This window comes from Nerophis lumbriciformis, linkage group LG23 (assembly GCF_033978685.3).
Source record: "Nerophis lumbriciformis linkage group LG23, RoL_Nlum_v2.1, whole genome shotgun sequence".
Lineage (NCBI taxonomy): Eukaryota > Metazoa > Chordata > Actinopteri > Syngnathiformes > Syngnathidae > Nerophis > Nerophis lumbriciformis.
Window position 1 is genome coordinate 10407596 of NC_084570.2, and position 24905 is coordinate 10432500.

General features: G+C 41.5%; 1 protein-coding gene across 1 annotated transcript in view; it reads left to right on the forward strand.

Annotated features, from left to right (window-relative positions):
* Nucleotides 1-794: 794 nt before the first annotated feature.
* The window catches only part of LOC133622412 (fibroblast growth factor 14-like), a 178775-nt gene continuing 154664 nt past the window's right edge, over nucleotides 795-24905 (forward strand). The window contains exon 1 of the mRNA XM_061985143.2: nucleotides 795-932. Coding sequence (XP_061841127.1) covers nucleotides 839-932 — 94 coding nt within the window. The 5' untranslated portion in view covers nucleotides 795-838. The remainder of the gene's footprint in view (nucleotides 933-24905) is intronic.

A 24905-nucleotide genomic window follows, 5' to 3' on the forward strand; every position in this document is an offset into this window, starting at 1 on the left:
TTAGGCCGAAAAGACGGATGAAATATTCATAAGGACTTTGGAGGGGGGGAAAAAACCGGTATTGCAGCGATTCTTTCCGGTGAGGATTCTGCATCTCGCGTGTCGTTAAAAAGGAGCTTTACCAAACACTTACTTACCGCTTTATGCAAAGATGCCAGCGACTTGCTGACGGACACCCGCAAACCCTCCCACCCTTCCTCCCCCTCCCACTCCCGGACGGACGGACGGACGCGCGGAGCCCTGCCATCCCTCCTTCACTAATATGCAATGGTTTTTTGTGCAGAAGCCGACAGCTGCCGCGCACCGCCGACTCCACGCTAGCGCCGCCGCATGCCTGTCCGCCGCTGCCGCCGCCGCCGCCGCTGCCGCTCCTTCCCCCGCGCCGCGCGGCTTACGACGTCGACGTCATTCGAAGAGGAGCACTCGTCGGGGGCTCTTGACGCCGCGGCAGGAGCGCGGCAGAACCTCCTCCTACTCCCCCTCCTCCTCCTCCTCCTCCTCACCTGCTGAGGACCGCCGGCCTCCGGAGAGAAGCGCCGCGCTTTTCCCGCCGCGCGGGGACGACGTCAAGGCGGACGTGCGGGCGAGGGAACCGGGCGAGAAACCGGGCGACTTGCTTCTCCTCTTCCTTTCTATGGTGCAGATCGGGGGAGGCAAGCACCGTCGAACTGAGCCCGACTGCTGGCCGGTTCCGTTGGCATGCAAACAGGGGGGCGGACCGACCCCCATGCGGTGGGTGAATTTTAGGCTGCCGCATCCGGTGCGCCTCTCGTCCCCCACCACCACCACCACCACCACCACCACCACCACCACCTTCTCCCCCGTCTCGGCCAAATCCATGCGGTTTATCTGGAGCAACATTTTCAGCAAAGGATCGCATATGCTGCAGTGTCTTTGTGGCAAGAGCCTGAAGAAACCCAAGAACCCAACTGGTGAGTTTTGCCGTGACTTTTTTTTTTTTTTTTTTTTTTTTTTTTTTTTGCCGTGACTGTGCTGCTGTTTTCTCTGCAGTTGTGCAGCAAGTGCACATGAGAGGGAAGGGGAGGGTGGTGTAGTGCACATATACAGTCAGTGCGTGGCAAAAAAAAAAAAAAAAAAAAAAAAAGTGTGTGTGTGTGCACGCAGAGATGCTGCGGAAAATGAAGTCTTTATGCAGCATGAGGCCAGTTCAGGCTCCACTAACCTGCGTGATTAAGCGGCACATGGCCTTGTTTCCACTCCCGCTGTGGGAAAGAAGAGCAAAAAAGTGCGCTGGTGTGTGTTAGGACTCTGCACAAACAATGCTTTGCTCAGCAGTGCCTGTCAGGGTGCTGACTTGACGCAATCAACTAGTAACTTCATAAACATTACAACAATCCACTATGGACTATAGACCAGGCCTGGGCAATTATTTTGACTCTGGGGCCACATTTAGAGAAAAAAATGTGTCTGGGGGCCGGTATATCTATTTTTAGGACCACGAATACAAACCCTGTTTCCATATAAGTTGGGAAATTGTGTTAGATGTAAATATAAACGGAATACAATGATTTGCAAATCCTTTTCAACCCATATTCAATTGAATGCACCACAAAGACAAGATATTTGATGTTCAAACTCATAAACTTTTTTTTTTTTTTTTTTTCAAATAATAATTAACTTAGAATTTCATGGCTGCAATACGTGCCAAAGTAGTTGGGAAAGGGCATGTTCACTACTGTGTTACATGGCCTTTCCTTTTAACTACACTCAGTAAACGTTTGGGGACTGAGGCGACACATTTTTTAAGCTTCTCAGGTGGAATTCTTTCTCATTCTTGCTTGATGTACAGCTTAAGTTGTTCAACAGTCCGGGAGTCTCCGTTGTGGTATTTTAGACTTCATAATGCGCCACACATTTTCAATGGGAGACAGGTCTGGACTACAAGCAGGCCAGTCTAGTACCCCCACTCTTTTACTATGAAGCCACATTGATGTAACACGTGGCTTGGCATTGTCTTGCTGAAATAAGCAGGGGCGCCCATGGTAACGTTGCTTGGATGGCAACATATGTTGCTCCAAAACCTGCATGTACCTTTCAGCATTAATGGCGCCTTCACAGATGTGTAAGTTACCCATGTCTTGGGCACTAATACACCCCCATACCATCACAGATGCTGGCTTTTCAACTTTGCGCCTATAACAATCCGGATGGTTCTTTTCCTCTTTGGTCCGGAGGACACGACGTCCACAGTTACCAAAAACAATTTGAAATGTGTACTCGTCAGACCACAGAACACTTTTCCACTTTGTATCAGCACTTTGGTTGCTGTTGCGTCTGACCAGTATTCCCTCTCAGGGAATTAAAGTCACTGGTCAATCCCAAGTTCTTTCAGATGACATACAGTATATGCAGAGTAAAAAGGACCATCAAGACATAATAGGAATATTATCAAGTTTTACTAAAGCTTTAGGAGACCAGCCCAATCGCCCTTTCATATCGACATCTCGGATTGGTCTAACATTCAAACGGAAGAGACAACTTCTTGAATACGAAGAAAGCCCCCACCCTGTCCAGAAAGGAATACAGCCTCATTGTTCTAATACAGATAAGATATAAAGGGAGTACTCCAACTCCAAAAAATAGTAAGAGTACAAATGGAAAAACACTAGCTGATTTAAACATGACTATGAATAAAGAAATAACTCTTAAACATATATGCATTCTCCGCATTGCAGAAATTACCTTCGGAAAAAAATGCGTAACTGCCAGAAAGAAGAGGACCTAAAGCGGTGCCTTGAGGAACACCTCAGTTATGTAAATGACAAAGTTGGACCCTATGTTGTTCTACGTTTGCTAGCAAGGTTCAAATGTCAAAGCAAGGATCTGCTTATGTGTTTAAGTAATTCCTACTGTAAACACTTCATAAAACTAATGTAGTTGTTAGTAATACATCTTATTGTATTGTTTTATACAATATTTATTATGTAAAAGTTAGTTTTTCATGTTAAAATTGTGCTGTTTTGGGGGCACCAAGCATCGAATAAATTGATTTCAATTCATTTCAATGGGGGACGTTGACTTGACATTCAAGTGTTTTAAGTTAAGAGCTCCGTCACAACCAGTTAAAATCGTAAGTAAACAGTTTTTTTTAGGCTCTAGTTATGAAAATAATAGATTTTATGAAAAATTTCTACTTCACGGAAATTAATTTACCCCGGCAGACCCGGAAGCAATTGACAGCGTCATACGAGGGTTTACTGTATTACAAGCAGAATAAGATTTGGCTAAGGGAGTCTAGGTTTGTTTAGAAAACACATAACCTACAAAAATGTAGTTCGAGTACGTTTATACGTACTGTAGATATTAGGAGGTAATTTAATAATACCTTACAAGTTATGTAAAGGTTAGTATTTGTACTATAAACATTGTCAACTACAATTCAGTTTGAGAACCACTGGTAGAGACATATAACCAGCCATGCATTTTAGGTTAATCAAGGTTTATACCGTTTATATTTTGGTTTGTTTATTGGCATGAAAAATAATGTTGAAAATATCCACAATACAGCAAACTTTTTTACCGTAATTGCTATGGTTATTTTGTTCGAGAAAACCTTTAGTGTGGATGTTTGGTAGCACATTTTTACAGGTAGAACATTTTCTCAAAACACCGGTCAAACTTATCGTCTTCACCCTGATCAGTGTGGTGATTGGTTTGGCCTTTTTTTGTGTGAAGATACTAGGGGTGTAACGGTACACAAAAATTTCGGTTCGGTGCGTACCTCTGTTTAGAGGTCACGGTTCGGTTCATTTTCGGTACAGTAAGAAAACAACAAAATATACATTTCGGGGTTATTTATTTACCAAATTTGCAAAATCTTCCACCAAAAATATTTTTCTTAGTGGAATATTTGATGTGAAGTAATGGGAACCTTGGATAGGTCAATAATTCATAATAACATTGATTTTGATTCAATTTTATGTTTTGAGCAATGACAGTTTGAAAGAAAAAAAAACAGCTTTGTTTTATTAGTCAACATTTCAACTTTTTCTAAATTACATTTAACCTTTAAGCTTTGTTATTTAACTTTTGTTTAGTTTTTGTTTATTTTAATAGTATTTTTAGAATGTGCCGTGGGCCTTTAAAACATTAGCTGTGGGCCGCAAATGGCCTCCGGGGCACACTTTTGACACCGTGCTATAGATAATAAAAAATTAAATCTGATAAATCTATGGATAAAAAGCAGAGCCTGACAACGCATGCGCGTTTATCATAACTCTCTCACTCTCTCTGTCTCTGCCCCTCCCTCACGAATGCTGCTGCCCGCACAATTTGTTTTGTTTTTAACCCCTTCTTAACCCTGAATGTACATTGAAAATACACGCAACCCTAACTCAAAATGCCGGACATTTGAGGCATTTAAGAAACTCCGCCCTGACAGCTCCGCAAAAGAGGACATGTCCGGTGAAAAGAGGACATATGGTCAGTCTATCGTAGCCCGTTAGCTGCTAGCATGCCGTGTGTTGTGCCTCGGTGTGCATTGTTTACACAACGTGCGTTACGCTACTTAATATGTCCGTGTGGAAACTCGTTCGGTACACCTCCGAACCGAATCGGAACCCCCGTCCCGAAACGGTTCAATACAAATACACGTACCGTTACACCCCTAGAAGATACTATTTGACTCAAACTTGATTTAAATAAATGCATGTTTTGGAGTAATAGCCATATGCTACATGGGAAACAAATTGCTCAACAACTTAGGTTTAATGCACAATTTAACTATATCAAAATGAAGTAAATATAACTCTTAAACAAATAATATTCTGTTTGACTCCTGGTTGGTTGTTGGTGTTGCCCGGTGGACAACAAACCGGTCAAGGAGGCCACTGGTTTTGTCGTCTGATATTTTTTATGACCACTACTAGCAGCAGCATGGCGTTTAACATCACACAATCCACCATCATGGGTAATACAAAAATGCGGCGGCAAACCACACAGTGTGCTTTGTAGACATAATTGCTCACCTTTTCCAGCCACATATTTTCCTTTTCCTCCAATCAAATTTGTATTGCTGCAGCCTTTCATTGTGTTCCTCGGAGGAGAATGCTTTGTTACTCGCATACGCAGCATCGGTCTCGGCGTCATCCCTGTCAGCCACGCTTTTGTGTTCTTGTTTGTTTTCTTCTGGTATTTTCATCACACACGCCAGTGCCTCAACCAATGGGATGAGCCCAATTCTATGTGGAAATGGTCATGTGTGAGGGGGCTGTCAGCTCATTGGTCCCGGAGCAGGTAAGGGCTTTACCGTTAAATGTGAATATAGAAGCGCCTTGCCTTGCAATAATGCCTTTGACATACATATCAAAAACTGTTTTAATTTTTACGGTAATACGGGACAAAGTGCGTCCCTTTTGTTGAATAAAACACACTGGTCAATTCCAAGTTCTTTTGAATGACATATATGTTGAGTAAGAAGCACCACCAAGATAGAATAGTACTTGGCCAAGTTGTACTAAAGCTTTAGGAGACCAGCCCATACAATGCGACAATAGCAGCAGCAAGAAGAGATCTTTAATTAAATTCAAACAAAAAGAGTCATCTTATGTAGAGCGAAAACAGCCCCTCCTGCCCAGAAAGAAATACAGCTGTTGTTCCAAACAGATAAGTTCTTCTCCACAGAAAAGGAGCATGTTACACTCCTGGCAGACAGTACAGCGCCTTCAAGGTGAAACAAAGAGTTTACTAGCGGACATAAGATAAAGACGCAAAAGTGGGAAAATATTAGGTTCTTCAAACATGACTACGAATTAGTGTTGTCCCGATACCAATATTTTGGTACCGGTACTAAAATTGTATCGGTACTTTTCGATACTTTTCTAAATAAAGGAGACAACAAAAAATGGCTTTATTTTAACAAAAAATCTTAGGGTACATTAAACACATGTTTCTTATTGCAAGTTTGTTCTTAAATAAAATATTGAACATAAGTCTTTTAGTAGTAAATACTGTATTTTTCGGACAATAAATCGCAGTTTTTTTCATAGTTTGGTCGGGGGTGTGACTTATACTCTGGAGCGACTTATGTGTGAAATTATTAACACATTACGGTAAAATATCAAATAATATTATTTAGCTCATTCACGTAAGAGACTAGACGTATAAGATTTCATGGGATTTAGCGATTAGGAGTGACAGATTGTTTGGTAAACGTATAGCATGTTCTATATGTTATAGTTATTTGAATGACTCTTACCATAATATGTTACGTTAACATACCAGTTGGTTATTTATGCCTCATATAACGTACACTTATTCAGCCTGTTGTTCACTATTCTTTATTTATTTTAAATTGCCTTTCAAATGACTATTCTTGGTGTTGGGTTTTATCAAATACATCTCCCCAAAAAATGCGACTTATACTCCAGTGCGACTTATATATGTTTTTTTCCTTCTTTATTATGCATTTTCGGCCGATGCGACTTATACTCCGAAAAATACGGTAAACAAACAAAGGCTCCTAATTAGTCTGCTGATGTATGCAGTAACATATTGTGTCATTTTCCATTCTATTACTTTGTCAAAATTATTAAGGACAAGTGGGAGAAAATTAATTATTAATCTACTTGTTCATTTACTATTAATATCTACTTACTTTCTCTTTAAAATGTTCTATCTACACTTCTGTTAAAATGTAATATTAATTTATTTTTCTGTTGTTTGGATGCTTTACATTAGTTTTGGATGATGCCACAAATTTGGGTGTCAATCCGATACCAAGTCGTTACAGGATCATACATTGGTCATATTCAAAGTCCTCATGTGTTCAGGGACATATTTCCTGAGTTTATAAGCATAATATAAATAAATAAAAAAACGAAAGGAGATGTTGTGATGACAAAAAATATCGACGTAATCATAGTAGTATCGACTAGATCCGCTCCTGTACTTGGTATAATTACAGTGGATTTTAGGTGTAGATAGCATGTTTAGCTATTCCTCGTCCTGCAGGGATGATACTTGTAAGAAACGTACTTTATTTGTCGCCATGGAGGCGAGGATTAGTGATTTAGAAGTAGCTAAAACACTGCAGACTGGGGCTGGACTTTAGCTGCTAGCTAGCTAGCCATGTCTTAAATCACCTCTTCCTAAGGGCGTTTCAGTGTTATAACTTCACCTTTATCGTTAGTTTTTAAGCCAAAATGTGTCCGTTCTCCCTTTTCTGTCTACACACTGTGTCTGCTTGTAAGTACTCCGTGATTGTGCGCTGCCGAACATGCTCCTCTGCTCGTAAACCAGCAATGACACGACGTGACGACGACGGGGGGCGGACCGGTACTTTTCAGAGGCGGTATAGTACCGAATATGATTCATTAGTATTGCGGTACTATACTAATTCCGGTATACCGTACAACCCTACTATGGATTAAGAAAGAACACTTAAAAATATCTAATTCTCACACTTTACAGGTTGAAAAGGGACGTGTACTTATGTTACTAAATACAGGACAATTCAGTTTTTTAAGGGACGGTCGGCAACCCAACTTAGGTAATTGTTATGATTAGAGATGTCCGTTAATGGCTTTTTTGCCGATATCCGATATTCCGATATTGTCCAACTCTTAATTACCGATTCCGATACCAACCGATATCGATATATACAGTCGTGGAATTAACACATTATTATACCTAATTTTGTTGTGATGCCCCGCTGGATGCATTAAACAATGTAACAAGGTTTTCCAAAATAAATCAACTCAAGTTATGGAAAGAAATGCCAACATGGCACTGCCATATTTATTATTGAAGTCACAAAGTGCATTATTTTCTTTTAACATGCCTCAAAACAGCAGCTTGGAATTTGGGACATGCTCTCCCTGAGAGAGCATGAGGAGGTTGAGGTGGGCGGGGTTTGGGGTTAGGGGATAGCGGGGGGTGTATATTGTAGCGTCCCGGAAGAGTTAGTGCTGCAAGGGGTTCTGGGTATTTGTTCCGTTGTGTTTATGTTGTGTTACGGTGCGGATGTTCTCCCGAAATGTGTTTGTCATTCTTGTTTGGTGTGGGTTCACAGTGTGGCGCATATTTGTAACAGTGTTAAAGTTGTTTATACGGCCACCCTCAGTGTGACCTGTATGACTGTTGACCAAGTATGATTTGCATTCACTTTTGTGTGTGAAAAGCCGTAGATATTATGTGATTGGGCCGGCATGGAAAGGCAGTGCCTTTAAGGCATGTCCCCAATATTGTTGTCTGGGTGGAAATCGGGAGAAATTCGAGAGAATGGTTGCCCCGAGAGATTTTCGGGAGGGGCACTGAAATTCGGGAGTCTCACGGGAAAACTGGGAGACGCAACTTCTCTGTATTTCTCCCTACGTCCGTGTACCACTCCGTACAGCGGCGTTTTTAAAAAGTCATACATTTTACTTTTCGAAACCGATACCGATAATTTCCGATATTACATTTTAAAGCATTTATCGGCCGATGTCTGATATTATCGGACATCTCTAATTATGAATTTAGGAGAGTGGCTCCACGCTGTTTGTATGGAGACTCATAATTAGCTGCTTGTCAGCCTGGGAATCAGTCAGAAGGGATCATCCTCTGTGACTGCATTAAAATGCATCAATCGACACTCGTCCGATACGGTACAGCCCTAATCTCGATATCTAATAAGGATTGAAATTAATTGCTATATAGGCACCTTATCGCCACCTCCAGGGCGTACTGGAAGTTGAAAACCGCACAGCACATGTTCATCCCACAAATGCATAATGTAAAAGGAAAATAAACATGTTTTTTAACAGTATTTGCAAGAGGCAGTGTTGCGAGATAGTAAAAACATTTGTTTTTTGTTTGCCGTTTCCCATCAGACTCACTGTGGCTGGAGGTCAGAGATTCACAGTGTTTCACACTATTGACATATTGACATCTGAGCGTTGGCCATGTGCAGTTTAGTCGTACGAGCCCAGGTTGGTCCCAAACATCGTCACGGCAAGCTCCAGTTTCTTTAAGTGTGTCCTGCATCCGTTCAGTGGTGCTTTGTCTTTTCCGCCGCTTCAAAAAAAGAGAATGTCACATTTTAGGAGATCCACGTTCATTTTTGGAGACATCCCAGCTGCGTCTTCTCCTTGCCTGACCCCTATATGCTAAATGTACAGTTTGCCGGTGTTTTAGTGATTACAAAGCACTAGCGGCGGTGCTTTGGCAGACTCGACAAACAGCATCGCAGACGACCACTTGAACTGACGGGTGTTTTTTTGTCATACCGTAATATTGCTTACTCAGCGTTTGATGGCCTGCACTACTTGTATTGTGTGAAGGGTGCAGTGGGATGGCAAAACTCCAGTTTTGTGTCTACAATACGTCCATCTGTTTGTGTCAGCATGAAGTGTCTAAACCACGGGTCGGCAACCCGCGGATCCGTGATCACTCTGATGCGGCTCAGCTGCATACTTGCCGACCCTCCCAATTTTCCCAGGAGATTTCCGGATTTCAGCGCCTCTCGCAGAAAACACCGGGATTAATATTCTTCTATTTTCACCCTAACAATAATAATAAGGGCATGCCATGATGGTACAGCACCCTCTACAATCTGTACAACAGCGTACCAGCCCAGCCCAGCCTTTTGTTGTTTGCATTTTCCTACTTGCACACGTAAGTGACAGCAAGGCATACTTGCTCAACAGCCACACAGGTTACACTGACGGTGGCAATATAAAATAACTTTAACATTCTTACTAATAATGCGCCACACTTTGAACCAAAACCAAACAAGAATGACAAACACATTTCGGTAGAACATCTGCACCTTAACACAACATAAACACAACAGAACAAATACCCAGAATCCCATGCAGCCCTGACTCTTCCGGGCTACATTATACACCCCTGCTCCCACCAAACCCCTGGTAAAGGTTGCCGACCTCTGGTCTAAACTAATAAATGCTACTAATACACATATAGTACTGTGCACAAGCGTTAGGCCACCATGACAGTTGTTCTGTTCCTACAGGATCCCACAAAAATCCTACCAAACTGCGTGGCCTCACATCTTCGTGTAAAGTCGGCGAGTTCCTCGCACGCTTTGGCCAATCAGCGTAATTTTTCGGCAATTTAATTTGTCTGTTAATGGCGCTCAAACACACCCGTCAACTGTGTAATCAAAAATAGAGATGTCCGATAATATCGGACTGCCAATATTATCGGCCGATAAATGCTTTAAAATGTAATATCGGAAATTATCGGTTTCAAAAAGTAAAATGTATGACTTTTTAAAACGCCGCTGTGTACACGGACGTAGGGAGAAGTACAGAGCGCCAAAAAACCTTAAAGGCACTGCCTTTGTGTGCCGGCCCAGTCACATAAGATCTACGGCTTTTCACACACACAAGTGAATGCAAGTCATACTTGGTCAACAGCCATACAGGTCACATTGAGGGTGGCCGTATAAACAACTTTAACACAGTTACAAATATGCGCCACGCTGTGAACCCACACCAAACAAGAATGACAAACACATTTCGGGAGAACATCCGCACCGTAACACAACAGAACAAATACCCAGAACCCCTTGCAGCACTAACTCTTCCGGGACGCTACAATATACACCCCCCGCTACACCCCCCCCCCCCCCCCACCTCAACCTCGTCATGCTCTCTCAGAGAGCATGACCCAAATTCCAAGCTGCTGTTTTGAGGCATGTTAAAAAAAATAATGCATTTTGTGACTTCAATAATAAATATGGCAGTGCCATGTTGGCATTTGTTTTTTCCATAACTTGAATTGATTTATTTTGGAAAACCTTGTTACATTGTTTAATGCATCCAGCGGGGCATCACAACAAATTTAGGCATAATAATGTGTTAATTCCACGACTGTATATATCGATATCGGTTGATATCAGAATCGGTAATTAAGAGTTGGACAATATCGAATATCGGCAAAAAAGCCATTATCGGACTTCTCTAGTATAAACTAATACAATGCTACTAATACACATATAGTACTGTGCAAAAGCGTTAGGCCAACATGACAGTTGTTCTGTTCCTACAGGATTCCGCAAAAATACAGGTCACACTGAGGGTGGCCGTATAAACAACTTTAACACTGTTACAAATATGTGCCACACTGTGAACCCACACCAAACAAGAATCACAAACACATTTCGGGAGAACATCCGCACCGTAACACAACATAAACACAACAGAACAAATACCCAGAACCCCTTGCAGCACTAACTCTTCCGGGACGCTACAATATACACCCCCACACCTCAACCCCCGCCCACCTCAACCTCTTCATGCTCTCTCAGGGAGAGCATGTCCCAAATTCCAAGCTGCTGTTTTGAGGCATGTTAAAAAAAAGAATGCACTTTGTGACTTCAATAATAAATATGGCAGTGCCATGTTGGCATTTTTTCCCAAACCTTGTTTCATTGGTTAATGCATCCAGCGGGTCATCACAACAAAATTAGGCATAATAATGTGTTAATTCCGCGACTGTGTATATCGGCATCGGTTAATATCAGAATCGGTAATTAAGAGTTGAACAATATTGGAATATCGGATATCGGCAAAAAAGCCATTATCGGACATCTTTAGTATAAACTAATAAATGCTACAAGCATACAAGTTAAACATTTGTAAGAAATGTCCTTACATGAACAATATTGCACTCTAAAACAGCACATTTGTCAATATAAAGAAGTATGAAATTGTTATAGTTACATACAGAGGCATATTAGAAAGTATACAGTAACAAACGTGTCCACATCCTTCAACTTACAGTACTCGTCATGAGTTTAACTGAATTATTGTGGCCACTAGGTGTCACTAAAAAACCCCAATTACAACTTCACTTCAATTTAAAGACAGCATAGGTCTATTTCAGGCAGTTAATAATAAATGGGTTAGTAGTTTTAATACCCATCATTGTTCTTTATCTTTTTTTCCCTTTTCTAAAATGATGTATGATTCATCCTGACAACGTATCGGTTCAATATCGGTATCGGACAATACTCAAGACTCCAATATCGGTATTTTAATTAAACAAGTTGTATTGTTGACATCCATGGTCAACAATGGGTCGTTTGTTTAAAAATGGGTCTTTTTATGTCCACACGTGTTCGTATTGTTACCGTTAACTTCCTCATGATCGCAAAAAGTTAGAGCACGTGTTCTTAACCTTTTTGACCTCGGGGCCCAACTTTTCCACTACATCAGGGACCTGGGACCACTCGAATATTACCATTTAATTAGTAAACTTTTTTCAATAATCATATCTAACCTATACGAAGGTCCTGAGTTCAATCCCGGGCTCGGGATCATTCTGTGTAGGAGTTTGCATGTTCTCCCCGTGACTGCGTAAGTTCCCTCTGGGTACTCCGGCTTCGTCCCACCTGCAAAGACATGCACCTGGGGATAGGTTGATTGGCAACACTAAATTGGCCCTAGTGTGTGAATGTTGTCTGTCTATCTGTGTTGGCCCTGTGATGAGGTGGCGACTTGTCCAGGGTGTACTCCGCCTTCTGCCCGAATGCAGCTGAGATAGGCTCCAGCACCCCCTGCGACCGGGGCAAGCAGTTGAAAATGGATGGATGGATGGGTATTGTTGCGTCTGACCAGTCTACCTCTCAGGGAATTAAAGTCACTGGTCAATCCCAAATTCTTTCAGATGACATATATGCAGAGTAAGAAGGACCATCAAGACAGAATAGTAATATTATCATGTTTTACTGAAGCTTCAGGAGACCAGCCCACATCAATACAGTCATACCGTCATCTCGGGATGGTCTAACATTCAAACAGGAAGAGACAACTTCTTGAATGCGCAAACAGTCCCCACCCTCTCCAGAAAGGAATACAGGCTCATTGTTCTACTACAGATACCATATAAGGGAGTACTCCAACTCCTACATTGCAAGCCTTCAAGGTAACACACACAGTTTACTTGCGGACATATTCCTAAAAAAATAGAAAGAGCACAAATGGAAAAACACTAGATGATTTAAACATGACTATGAATAAAGAAAGAACTCTTAAACATATATGCATTCTCCACAATATCTAACCTACCTACGGTTTACAACCTTGTCAAATGATTAATCACAAACATTATTATTTATTTAACACATAAACCTTAGGCTAAGGTCAGGCTGATTAGAAGAAATATAAGTATTAACCAAATGTACTGCATAAGAAGGGACTTATAAGTAACTGATGAAAAATACATTTACATACAATTATGTTTTTCTGAAATTAAGTTGATAATGAATATGTTTCTTAAGTTTAGTCATAATTTTTGCGATTGGGAAACTTGTATGGCTCCAGACTTCTTCTGTTTGTTTTAATATTTTAATTACTGCCACAAGTGATGGAAAAGTGTATTTCAACTGAGTACCGCTGCGGCCCATACGGACTACAGCTGAGAAACACTTTTTTTTGGGGGGGGGGGGGGGGGGGGGCTCGAGCATGTCTTGCTATGTTAAGAAACACTGTGTTAAAGAGTCAAACCAAAAAAATAACTAGAAATGTCCGATAATGGCCTTTTTGCAGATTTCCGATATTCTGATATTGTCCAACTCTTAATTACCGATACCGATATCAACCGATACCGATATTTACAGTCGTGGAATTAACACATCATTATGCCTAATTTTGTTGTGATGCCCCCGCTGGATGCATTAAACAATGTAACAAGGTTTTCCAAAATAAATCAACTCAAGTTATGGAAAAAAAATGCCAACATGGCACTGCCATATTTATTATTGAAGTCACAAAGTGCATTATTTTTTTTAACGTGCCTCAAAACAGCAGCTTGGAATTTGGAACATGCTCTCCCTGAGAGAGCATGAGGAGGTTGAGGTGGGTGGGGTTGGGGGGGGGGGGGGGGGGGGTGTTTGAGGTGAGTAGGGTAGGGGGTAGCTGCGGGTGTATATTGTAGCGTCCCGGAAGAGTTACTGCTGTAAGGGGTTCTGAGTATTTGTTCTATTGTGTTTATGTTGTGTTACGGTGCGGATGTTCTCCCGAAATGTGTTTGTCATTCGTGTTTGGTGTGGGTTCACAGTGTGGCGCATATTTGTAACAGTGTTAAAGTTGTTTATACGGCCACCCTCAGTGTGACCTGTATGGCTGTTGACCAAGTATGCCTTGCATTCACTTGTGTGTGTGAAAAGTCGTAGATATTATGTGACTGGGCCGGCATGCAGAAGCAGTGCCTTTAAAGGCCTACTGAAACCCACTACTACCGACCACGCAGTCTGATAGTTTATATATCAATGATGAAATCTTAACATTGCAACACATGCCAATACGGCCGGGTTAGTTTACTAAAGTGCAATTTTAAATTTTGCGCGACATATCCTGCTGAAAACGTCTTGGTATGATGACGTCAGCGCGTGACGTCGCGGATTGTAGAGGACATTTTGAGACAGCATGGTTGCCAGCTATTAAGTTGTCTGTTTCATCGCAAAATTCCACAGTATTCTGGACATCTGTGTTGGTGAATCTTTTGCAATTTGTTCAATGAACAATGGAGACAGCAAAGAAGAAAGCTGTAGGTGGGAAGCGGCGTATTGCGGCCGACTTCAGCAACACAAACACGGCCGGTGTTTCATTGTTTACATTCCCGGAAGATGACAGTTAAACTTTACCATTGGCCTGTGGAGAACTGGGACAACAGAGACTCTTACCAGGAGGACTTTGAGTTGGATACGCAGACACGGTACCGTGAGTACGCTTCCAAACATTTGATCGTTTGCCTGTACGTGCGTGCCGCTATGTGCATGTCACGTACGGAACTTCGGGGACTTTGGGGAAATATATGTGCTGTATGAACTTTGGGGAGGTGAACGGTACTTTGGGCTGTGGGATTGAGTGTGTTGTGCAGGTGTTTGAGTTGTATTGGCGGGTTATATGGACGGGAGGGGGGAGGTGTTTGTTATGCGGGATTAATTTGTGGCATATTACATATAAGCCTGGTTGTGTTGTGGCTAATAGAGTATATATATGTCTTGTGTTTATTTACTGTTTTAGTCATTCCCAGCTGAATATCAGGTCCCACCCGCCTCTCACAGCATCTTCCCTATCTGAATCGCTCCCACTGCCCTTTAGTCCTTCACTCTCACTTTCCTCATCCACGAATCTTTCATCCTCGCTCAAATTTATGGGGAAATCGTCGCTTTCTCGGTCCGAATCGCTCTCGCTGCTGGTGGCCATGATTGTAAACAATGTGCAGATGTGAGGAGCTCCACAACCTGTGACGTCACGCTACTCGTCTGCTACTTCCGGTACAGGCAAGGCTTTTTTTATCAGCGACCAAAAGTTGCGAACTTTATCGTCAATGTTCTCTACTAAATCCTTTCAGCAAAAATATGGCAATATCGCAAAATGATCAAGTATGACACATAGAATGGACCTGCTATCCCCGTTTAAATAAGAAAATCGCATTTCAGTCAAATCAAATCAAATCAACTTTATTTATAAAGCACATAGTAGGCCTTTAAGGTTTATTGGCGCTCTGTACTTCTCCCTATGTCCGTGTACACAGCGGCGTTTTAAAAAGCCATACATTTTACTTTTTGAAACCGATACCGATAATTATGATACCGATAATTTCCGATATTACATTTTAAAGCATTTATCGGGCGATAATATCGGCAGTCTGATATTATCGGACATCTTTAAAAATAACAGTAATAACATTGTTGTTTTACATATTATTTCAATGAGAATACCTTTGACTAAGTAATGCAGTGTCATTACTGAGAAATGTATTTCTTGCATGTACTGTTACCTTTTACTTTTGGGTGGGGGGGAAATACAGTATATTAGGTATATAAACACTTAGTGTCATTCTTGGTGTTGTTGTTTCCCTACGTCACTTTTATGCGGTTGGCATTGGGTCAGTGCATGTTCAATGGTCCTGTGAGGGTGTAAGTAGAGAATGGGTCAGTGGTCCAGACAGACACTGGGGGACATTCAGCCTGATTTACATGAAGTATTATTTTCCTTACCTCAGCGTCACGGGTCATACGGTATGTAGTGTGACCTAGATCGGAGGCTATCGGCCTTTTATAGCCTATGGTTGAAGATGCGCACATACTCGCTCGCCGCCTCTGGAGAGTTGCCATCAAGGCGACGTGCTTCATATTTTATTTAAAACGCTCACAATTTCGTGCCAGCTCCGACTCTCGAAACCCAAGAACCTCTCGCACATAAAGTACATTCCGAGTTTGGTTTGCACGCTGACAAATATCAGATTAGATCACAAATGTTTCCCTCAGCTTTCCAAAGTTTGCTGGCGATGAGCTAACAGAGCACTGACAGCCACGGGGGGACGTGTCCTCTACGGTCAATCCAGAGAAGCTGCATGCATGTGCGTGTCAGTGAGCTCATTAGTTTGCGGCTTCATTGTCCAAAGAGTCTGACTCTGCAGAAAAACGGCATGACTTTGCTGTGCTGTACTTGTTGTGTACGTCATACTGAGCACACACACGAGCACGCACACACACACACACACACACACACACACGAACACACGAACACACACATTCTTGTATTTGTTCCCTTCCTGAGACCTGAGAAAAATGCCTACCTCTTTAGGACCACCCTTTCTAGATATAAAAAGAGTTGTATTTACAACATTAATAATATATACATACTATGCAAATATAAAAAAGGCAAGCTTTTTGTTAGGATTGAGTTCAAGGGTGGACCCCGGGATGCAGAGAATGGAGGCAAGGTATGCGATAAAAAATGAAAATATTTAATAAGTCCCAAATGGTAACTAAGGGTGATGGGGCAAAAGTGCACACCATGGGAAATATAACAAAAGTAGTCTCTTTCAGAGGTTGGCGGAGCAAAGGCCAGGACGCACACAGTGTGTCAAAACTAGTCCTCTCAAAACAAGGTGGCTAGGAAAACAAAAACACAACGAGGTCAATATTACAGGAATATGCAAAGGCAACATACCAGGGAAGCAGAATCAAGGTAGCACATGTCAGAGCAGAGTTCAGGAACAATAACCGGCAGGGACCAGCTGGTGGAGACGCGCTTAAATGCTACCGGGAAGTGATTAGCAGCAGGTGTGCCTCGTTGGGGACAAAAGACTGGGGAAAGAAACTAACAAACCAATAGAGAAGGCAGGGAGAAAACAACAAACACAACACTTTTAGTACTTTTTTTTAATTTAATCTTCTTTACTTCAAGTTATTACTCGAGATGTCCGATAATGGCTTTTTTGCCGATATCCGATATTGTCCAACTCTTAATTACCGATTCCAATATCAACCGATACCGATATATGCAGTCGTGGAATTAACACATTATTATGCCTAATTTTGTTGTGATGCCCCGCTGGATGCATTAAACAATGGTACAAGGTTTTCCAAAATAAATCAACTCAAGTTATGGAAAAAAATGCCAACATGGCACTGCCATATTTATTATTGAAGTCACAAAGTGCATTCTTTTTTTTAACATGCCTCAAAACAGCAGCTTGGAATTTGGGACATGCTGGAGGTTGAGGTGGGCGGGGTTGTGGGTAGGGGGAAGCGGGGGGTGTATATTGTAGCGTCCCGGAAGAGTTAGTGCTGCAAGGGGTTCTGGGTATTTGTTCCGTTGTGTTTATGTTGTGTTACGGTGTGGATGTTCTCCCGAAATGTGTTTGTCATTCTTGTTTGGTGTGGGTTCACAGTGTGGCGCATATTTGTAACAGAGTTAAAGTTGTTGAAGTGGTTCATTTAGCCTACTAATCTGTATTTATAAGTGGTTGATTTATATAGGCTAGTAAGGTTACTAGCCTATATAAATCAACCACTTATAAAAGACAGCAGCACAACAATCTTATTCCAGCATCTGATATCAAAGCATTAAGATTTACGTGTGTACTTTATCGATCTCAAAGTTGGAGTTTAGTTTTTTGCACGCATTTATATGCTACATTTTTGTTGACAGAAGTATTAAGACAGATGTTTCCATGGGAAACTCTATATTGGATCATTTTATTAGATCGACAAACCCCAAAACCTGTGAAGTTGGCACATTGTGTAAATGGTAAATACAAACAGAATACAATGATTTGCAAATCCTTTTCAACCTATATTCAATTGAATAGACTGCAAAGCACAAGATATTTAACTTTCGAACTGGTAAACATTGTTATTTTTTGCAAATATTAGCTCATTTAGAATTTGATGCCTGCAACTTGTTTAAAAAAAGCTGGCACAAGTGGCAAAAAGGATGTTATGTTTGACTAAGGGGAGATGACGCCACAGACACTAAGGGGCGACGTAGCTCTAAGATTTATTATATATATATATAGATCATATATATATATATATATATAATAATCAAACAATACTAAATATACTAACTAAGGAAATGGAGTGTGACAAAATCCAAGAGTGTGTATGGTGTAAGACTATGTGTGTAGATTAGCTGTTGAGTGTTACCGTAAATGTTGAACGAGAGACGAGGAAGTCCAGGGGATAGAGAAGGCTACAGGTCCGAGTCCAAAGCGGGGGAAGTCAAAGATCGAGGGAGGCAGTCAGAGTCCTGAGGGAGATCCAGAGAAAAGTGAGACGCACAGCTCACTTTCAAGGCGACGGAGGGTACTGCGGGGACGACACAAGAAAACACACACTGAAAACACGGAGGGGCGAACACAGAGAGAGCTGGATTGCATCAAGCAGGACGTGGCTTACTGTACGCGAACAGAAGGTTATATTCTGGCCCGGGATGGCAGGTTGTGCCGGCTTATGAAGGCAGCTCACTCATCACGGGCTGGTGCGCAGATTGCAGATTGTCTGCAGGCGCGAGGAGGCACGCCCTCAGCGGAGAGAGAGCGTCTGTGGGCGTGGCCCGCGGTGGGCTTGTCAGGACGCAAAGATGAGGGCCAATGCGCCCTGGCCGTGACAAAGGACTGAGAAAGTTGAGGAATGCTCATCAAACACTTATTTGTAACATCCTACAGGTGAACAGGCTAATTGGGAACAGGTGGGTGCCATGATTGGGTATAAAAGCATATTCCATGAAATGCTCAGTCATTCACAAACAAGGATGGGGCGAGGGTCACCACTTTGTGAACAAATGCGTGAGTAAATGGTCGAACAGTTTAAGAACAACATTTTTTAACGAGCTATTGCAAGGAATTCAGGGATTTCACCATCTACGGTCCGTAATATCATCAAAAGGTTCAGAGAATCTGGAGAAATCACTGCACGTAAGCGATGATATTGCGGACCTTTCGATCCCTCAGGCGGTACTGCATCAAAAAGCGATATCAGTGTGTAAAGGATATCACCACATGGGCTCAGGAACACTTCAGAAAACCACTGTCAGTAACTACAGTTTAGTACTGTAGTTACAAGTAATTGCAAGTTAAAACTACTATTGAAAGCGAAAACCATTCATCAACAACACACAGAAACGCTGCCGGCTTCGCTGGGCCCGAGCTCATCTAAGATGGACTGATGCAAAGTAGAAAAGTGTTCTCTGGTCTGACGAGTCAACATTTCAAATAGTTTTTGGAAACTATGGACGTTGTGTCCTCCGGAACAAAGAGGAAAAGAACCATCCGGATTGTTAAAGGCGCAAAGTTGAAAAGCCAGCATCTGTGATGGTATGGGGGTGTATTAGTGCCCAAGACATGGGTAACTTACACATCTGTGAAGGCACCATTAATGCTGAAAGGTACATACAGCTTTTGGAGCAACATATGTTGCCATCCAAGCAACGTTATCATGGACGCCCCTGCTTATAACCTACAAACCCCGTTTCCATATGAGTTGGGAAATTGTGCTAGATGTAAATATAAACGGAATACAATGATTTGCAAATCCTTTTCAACCCATATTCAATTGAATATGCTACAAAGACAACATATTTGATGTTCAAACTGATAAACATTTTTTTTTTGCAAATAATCATTAACTTTAGAATTTGATGCCAGCAACACGTGACAAAGAAGTTGGGAAAGGTGGCAATAAATACTGATAAAGTTGAGGAATGCTCATCAAACACTTATTTGGAACATCCCACAGGTGAACAGGCAAATTGGGAACAGGCGGGTGCCATGATTGGGTATAAAATTAGATTCCATGAAATGCTCAGTCTTTCACAAACAGGATGGGGCGAGGGTCACCACTTTGTCAACAAATGTGTGAGCAAATTGTTGAACAGTTTAAGAAAAACCTTTCTCAACCAGCTATTGCAAGGAATTTAGGGATTTCACCATCTACGCTCCGTAATATCATCAAAGGGTTCAGAGAATCTGGAGAAATCACTGCACGTAAGCAGCTAAGCCCGTGACCTTCGATTACTCAGGCTGTACTGCATCAACAAGCTACATCAGTGTGTAAAGGATATCACCACATGGGCTCAGGAACACTTCAGAGACCCACTGTCAGTAACTACAGTTGGTCGCTACATCTGTAAGTGCAAGTTAAAGCTCTCCTATGCAAAGCGAAAACCGTTTATCAACAACACCCAGAAACGGCGTTGGTTTCGCTGGGCCCGAGCTCATCTAAGATGGATTGATGCAAAGTAGAAAAGTGTTTTGTGGTCTGACAAGTCAATATTTCAAATAGTTTTTGGAAACTATGGACGTTGTGTCCTCCGGAACAAAGAGGAAAAAACCATCTGGATTGTTAAAGGCGCAAAGTTGAAAAGCCAGCATCTGTGATGGTATGGGGGTGTATTAGTGCCCTAGACATGGGTAACTTACACATCTGTGAAGGCACCATTAATGCTGAAAGGTACATACAGGTTTTGGAGCAACATGTTGCCATCTAAGCAACGTTATCATGGACGCCCCTGCTTATAACCTACAAACCCCGTTTCCATATGAGTTGGGAAATTGTGCTAGATGTAAATATAAACGGAATACAATGATTTGCAAATCCTTTTCAACCCATATTCAGTTGAATATGCTACAAAGACAACATATTTGATGTTCAAACTGATAAACATTTTTTTTTTTTGCAAATAATCATTAACTTTAGAATTTGATGCCAGCAACACGTGACAAAGAAGTTGGGAAAGGTGGCAATAAATACTGATAAAGTTGAGGAATGCTCATCAAACACTTATTTGGAACATCCCACAGGTGAACATGCAAATTGGGAACAGGTGGGTGCCATGATTGGGTATAAAATTAGATTCCATGAAATGCTCAGTCTTTCACAAACAGGATGGGGCGAGGGTCACCACTTTGTCAACAAATGCGTGAGCAAATTGTTGAACAGTTTAAGAAAAACCTTTCTCAACCAGCTATTGCAAGGAATTTAGGGATTTCACCATCTATGCTCCGTAATATCATCAAAGGGTTCAGAGAATCTGGAGAAATCACTGCACGTAAGCAGCTAAGCCTGTGACCTTCGAGCCCTCAGGCTATACTGCATCAACAAGCGACATCAGTGTGTAAAGGATATCACCACATGGGCTCAGGAACACTTCAGAGACCCACTGTCAGTAACTACAGTTGGTCGCTACATCTGTAAGTGCAAGTTAAAACTCTCCTATGCAAGGCGAAAACTGTTTATCAACAACACCCAGAAACGGCGTTGGCTTCGCTGGGCCCGAGCTCATCTAAGATGGATTGATGCAAAGTAGAAAAGTGTTCTGTGGTCTGACGAGTCAATATTTCAAATAGTTTTTGGAAACTATGGACGTTGTGTCCTCCGGAACAAAGAGGAAAAGAACCAACCGGATTGTTATAGGCGCAAAGTTCAAAAGCCAGCATCTGTGATGGTATGGGGGTGTATTAGTGCCCAAGACACGGGTAACTTACACATCTGTGAATGCACCATTAATGCTGAAAGGTACATACAGGTTTTGGAGCAACATATGTTGCCATCCAAGCAACGTTATCATGGACGCCCCTGCTTATAACCTATTTACCATTGAGTGTGTGAAAATGGAAGAAACTGAGTTATTTTGGAAATTGTCACTGGAAGAAGTGTAGTTAATGCTACGATTTACAAGAGAGTGTGCATACTCGTGTACATGTCATTGTCGCGACAACAGGAGAGAGTGCTGAGTGTTGTTTTCCAAGTGTACTTAAAGAGCGGCGAGCCATCAAAGGCCAGACAAGAAGGTGTTTTCACCAATGTGCTGATAAGAAGCTTGGCAACACTTGCTGTGCCTTAAGTGTTTAATTGGCGATGCTTGAAATGCCTCCCAAGCATCGGATAGCCTATTGGGCGACTGATTGGTTTGTTTGGTCCGTAACACTCCAGCTTGGGCTTGTTCACCTTTTGCACGTTGACAACCCTGCATGACATCATTGCATATCAATGTGTGTGTGTGTGTGTGTGTGTGTGTGTGTGTGTGTGTGTGTGTGTGTGTGTGTGTGTGTGTGTGTGTGTGTGTGTGAGATAGGCCATAATAGGGGCTTGAAGGCCTTTTAAAAGGATGGTGCAGTCAGTAGGTGTGTGTTGGTGTTGGCCATGGACTTTGAGTTCATCCTAACTGTTGCAGAACGGCGATTACGAGCTGTTTTAAACCAAACTGAGCCAGGTAAGGAACTTCATTCCTCGGGGGGAGAAAACAATGCCTCTGTTTATCTGAAGAAAGGGGAGACAAAGACAACATGGCCTTTCTTAGTTGTTTTATTAGAGTTGTATTAGTGTTTTGAACACAGATGTTCTCAAATAGTAGGGCGGTCCTTTTGGGGTTTAGTGCGGTGTGACTCCGGGGAACATTCTTTATCAGTTTCACGCGATATCATGCTTTAAACCCCGCTTTGAAAAGCTGTACACTGCAAGACATGCTCATTGTAGCCAATAATCTTGACTTCCTTTTTGAGTTATAAAAAAAGCACAAATTGTTGTATTTATTTTTGTTTTGAAGGTTGAAGTGTTGTATATATTGTGCTCCTGAGTTAATGTTGCTGATCAACTTGAATTCATTATTATTCATTGAGTTTAGTGTTGCACCGATACTAGAGATGTCCGATAATGCCTTTTTTACCGATATCCGATATTCCGATATTGTCCAACTCTTAATTACCGATTCCGATATCAACCGATACCGATATATACAGTCGTGGAATTAACACATTATTATGCCTAATTTTGTTGTGATGCCCCGCTGGATGCATTAAACAATGTAACAAGGTTTTCCAAAATAAATCAACTCAAGTTATGGAAAAAACAAATGCCAACATGGCACTGCCATAAATATTATTGAAGTCACAGAGTGCATTATTTTTTTTAACATGCCTCAAAACAATAACAGTGCAATACTTTTTCATAACATGGTCACTACTAGTTATAAATGATAAATGGGTTGTACTTGTATAGCGCTTTTCTACCTTCAAGGTACTCAAAGCGCTTTGACACTACTTCCACATTTACCCATTCACACACACATTCACACACTGATGGCGGGAGCTGCCATGCAAGGCGCTAACTAGCAGCCATCAGGAGCAAGGGTGAAGTGTCTTGCTCAGGACACAACGGACATGACGAGGTTGGTACTAGGTGGGGATTGAACAAGGGACCCTCGGGTTGCGCACGGCCACTCTCCCACTGCGCCACGCCGTTTCTCTTGTTATATTCTTATTTTACTGTTATATTTTTATTCTCATTGTTGCTTTTTATTTTTATTCTTATTGTAATAATTTTCTATTCGGTTTCCATTTATACCCCCATTATTTACTTTTTACTTTTTAAATTCGATCTCAATTCTGTACACTGCTGCTGGAATTTTAATTTTCCTGAGGGAACTCTCCTGAAGGAATCAATAAAGTACTATCTTGTCTATCTATCCAAACAGCAGCTTGGAATTTGGGACATGCTCTCCCTGAGAGAGCATGAGGAGGTTGAGGTAGGCGGGGTTGGGGTGGGTGGGGTTGGTGGTAGCAAGGGGGTTTACAGTATATCGTAGCGTCCCGGAAGAGTTAGTACTGCAAGGGATACTGGGTATTTGTTCTGTTGTGTTTATGTTGTGTTACGGTGCGGATGTTCTCCCGAAATGGGTTTGTCATTCTTGTTCGGTGTGGGTTCACAGTATGGCGCATATTTGTAACAGTGTTAAAGTTGTTTATACGGCCACCCTCAGTGTGACCTGTATGGCTGTTGACCAAGTATGCCTTGCATTAATTAGTGATGAGAACAGCCGTTAGATATTATGTGACTCGGACGGCACGCACGCAAAGGAAATGCCTTCAAGGTTTATTGGCACTCTGTACCTCTCCCTACGTTCGTGTACACAGCGGCGTTTTAAAAAGTCATACATTTCACTTTTAGAAACCGATACCGATAATTTCCGATATTACATTTTAAAGCATTTATCAGCCGATAATATCGGCAGCCCGATATTATCGAACATCCGGTACCAAAATGTATTTCGATACTTTTCGGTACTTTTCTAAGTAAGGGGGACCACAAAAAATTGCATTATTGGCTTTATTTTTACAAAAACATCTTAGGGTACATTAAACATACGTTCTTATTGCAAGTTTGTCCTTAAATAAAATAGTGAACATACAAGACAACTTGTCTTTTATTAGTAAGTAAGCAAGCAAAGGCTCCTAATTAGTCTGCTGACGTATGCAGTAACATATTGTGTCATTTCTCATTCTATTATTTTGTCAAAATTATTAAAGACAAGTGGTAGAAAATGAATTATTAATCTACTTTGTTCATTTGTTCATTTGCTGTTCTTTCTAAACTTCTGTTAAAATGTAATAATCACTTATTCTTCTGTTGTCTGGATGCTTTAAATTAGTTTTGGATGATACCACAAATTTGGGTATCGATCCGATACCAAGTCGTTCCAGGATCATACATTGGTCATAATTGAAGTCCTCATGTGTCCAAGGACGTATTTCCTGAGTTTATAAACATAATATAAATAAGATTTAAAAAAAATACAATTTTGTGATGCTAAAAAATATTGATGTAATCATAGTAGTATTGACTAGATACGCTCCTGTGCTTG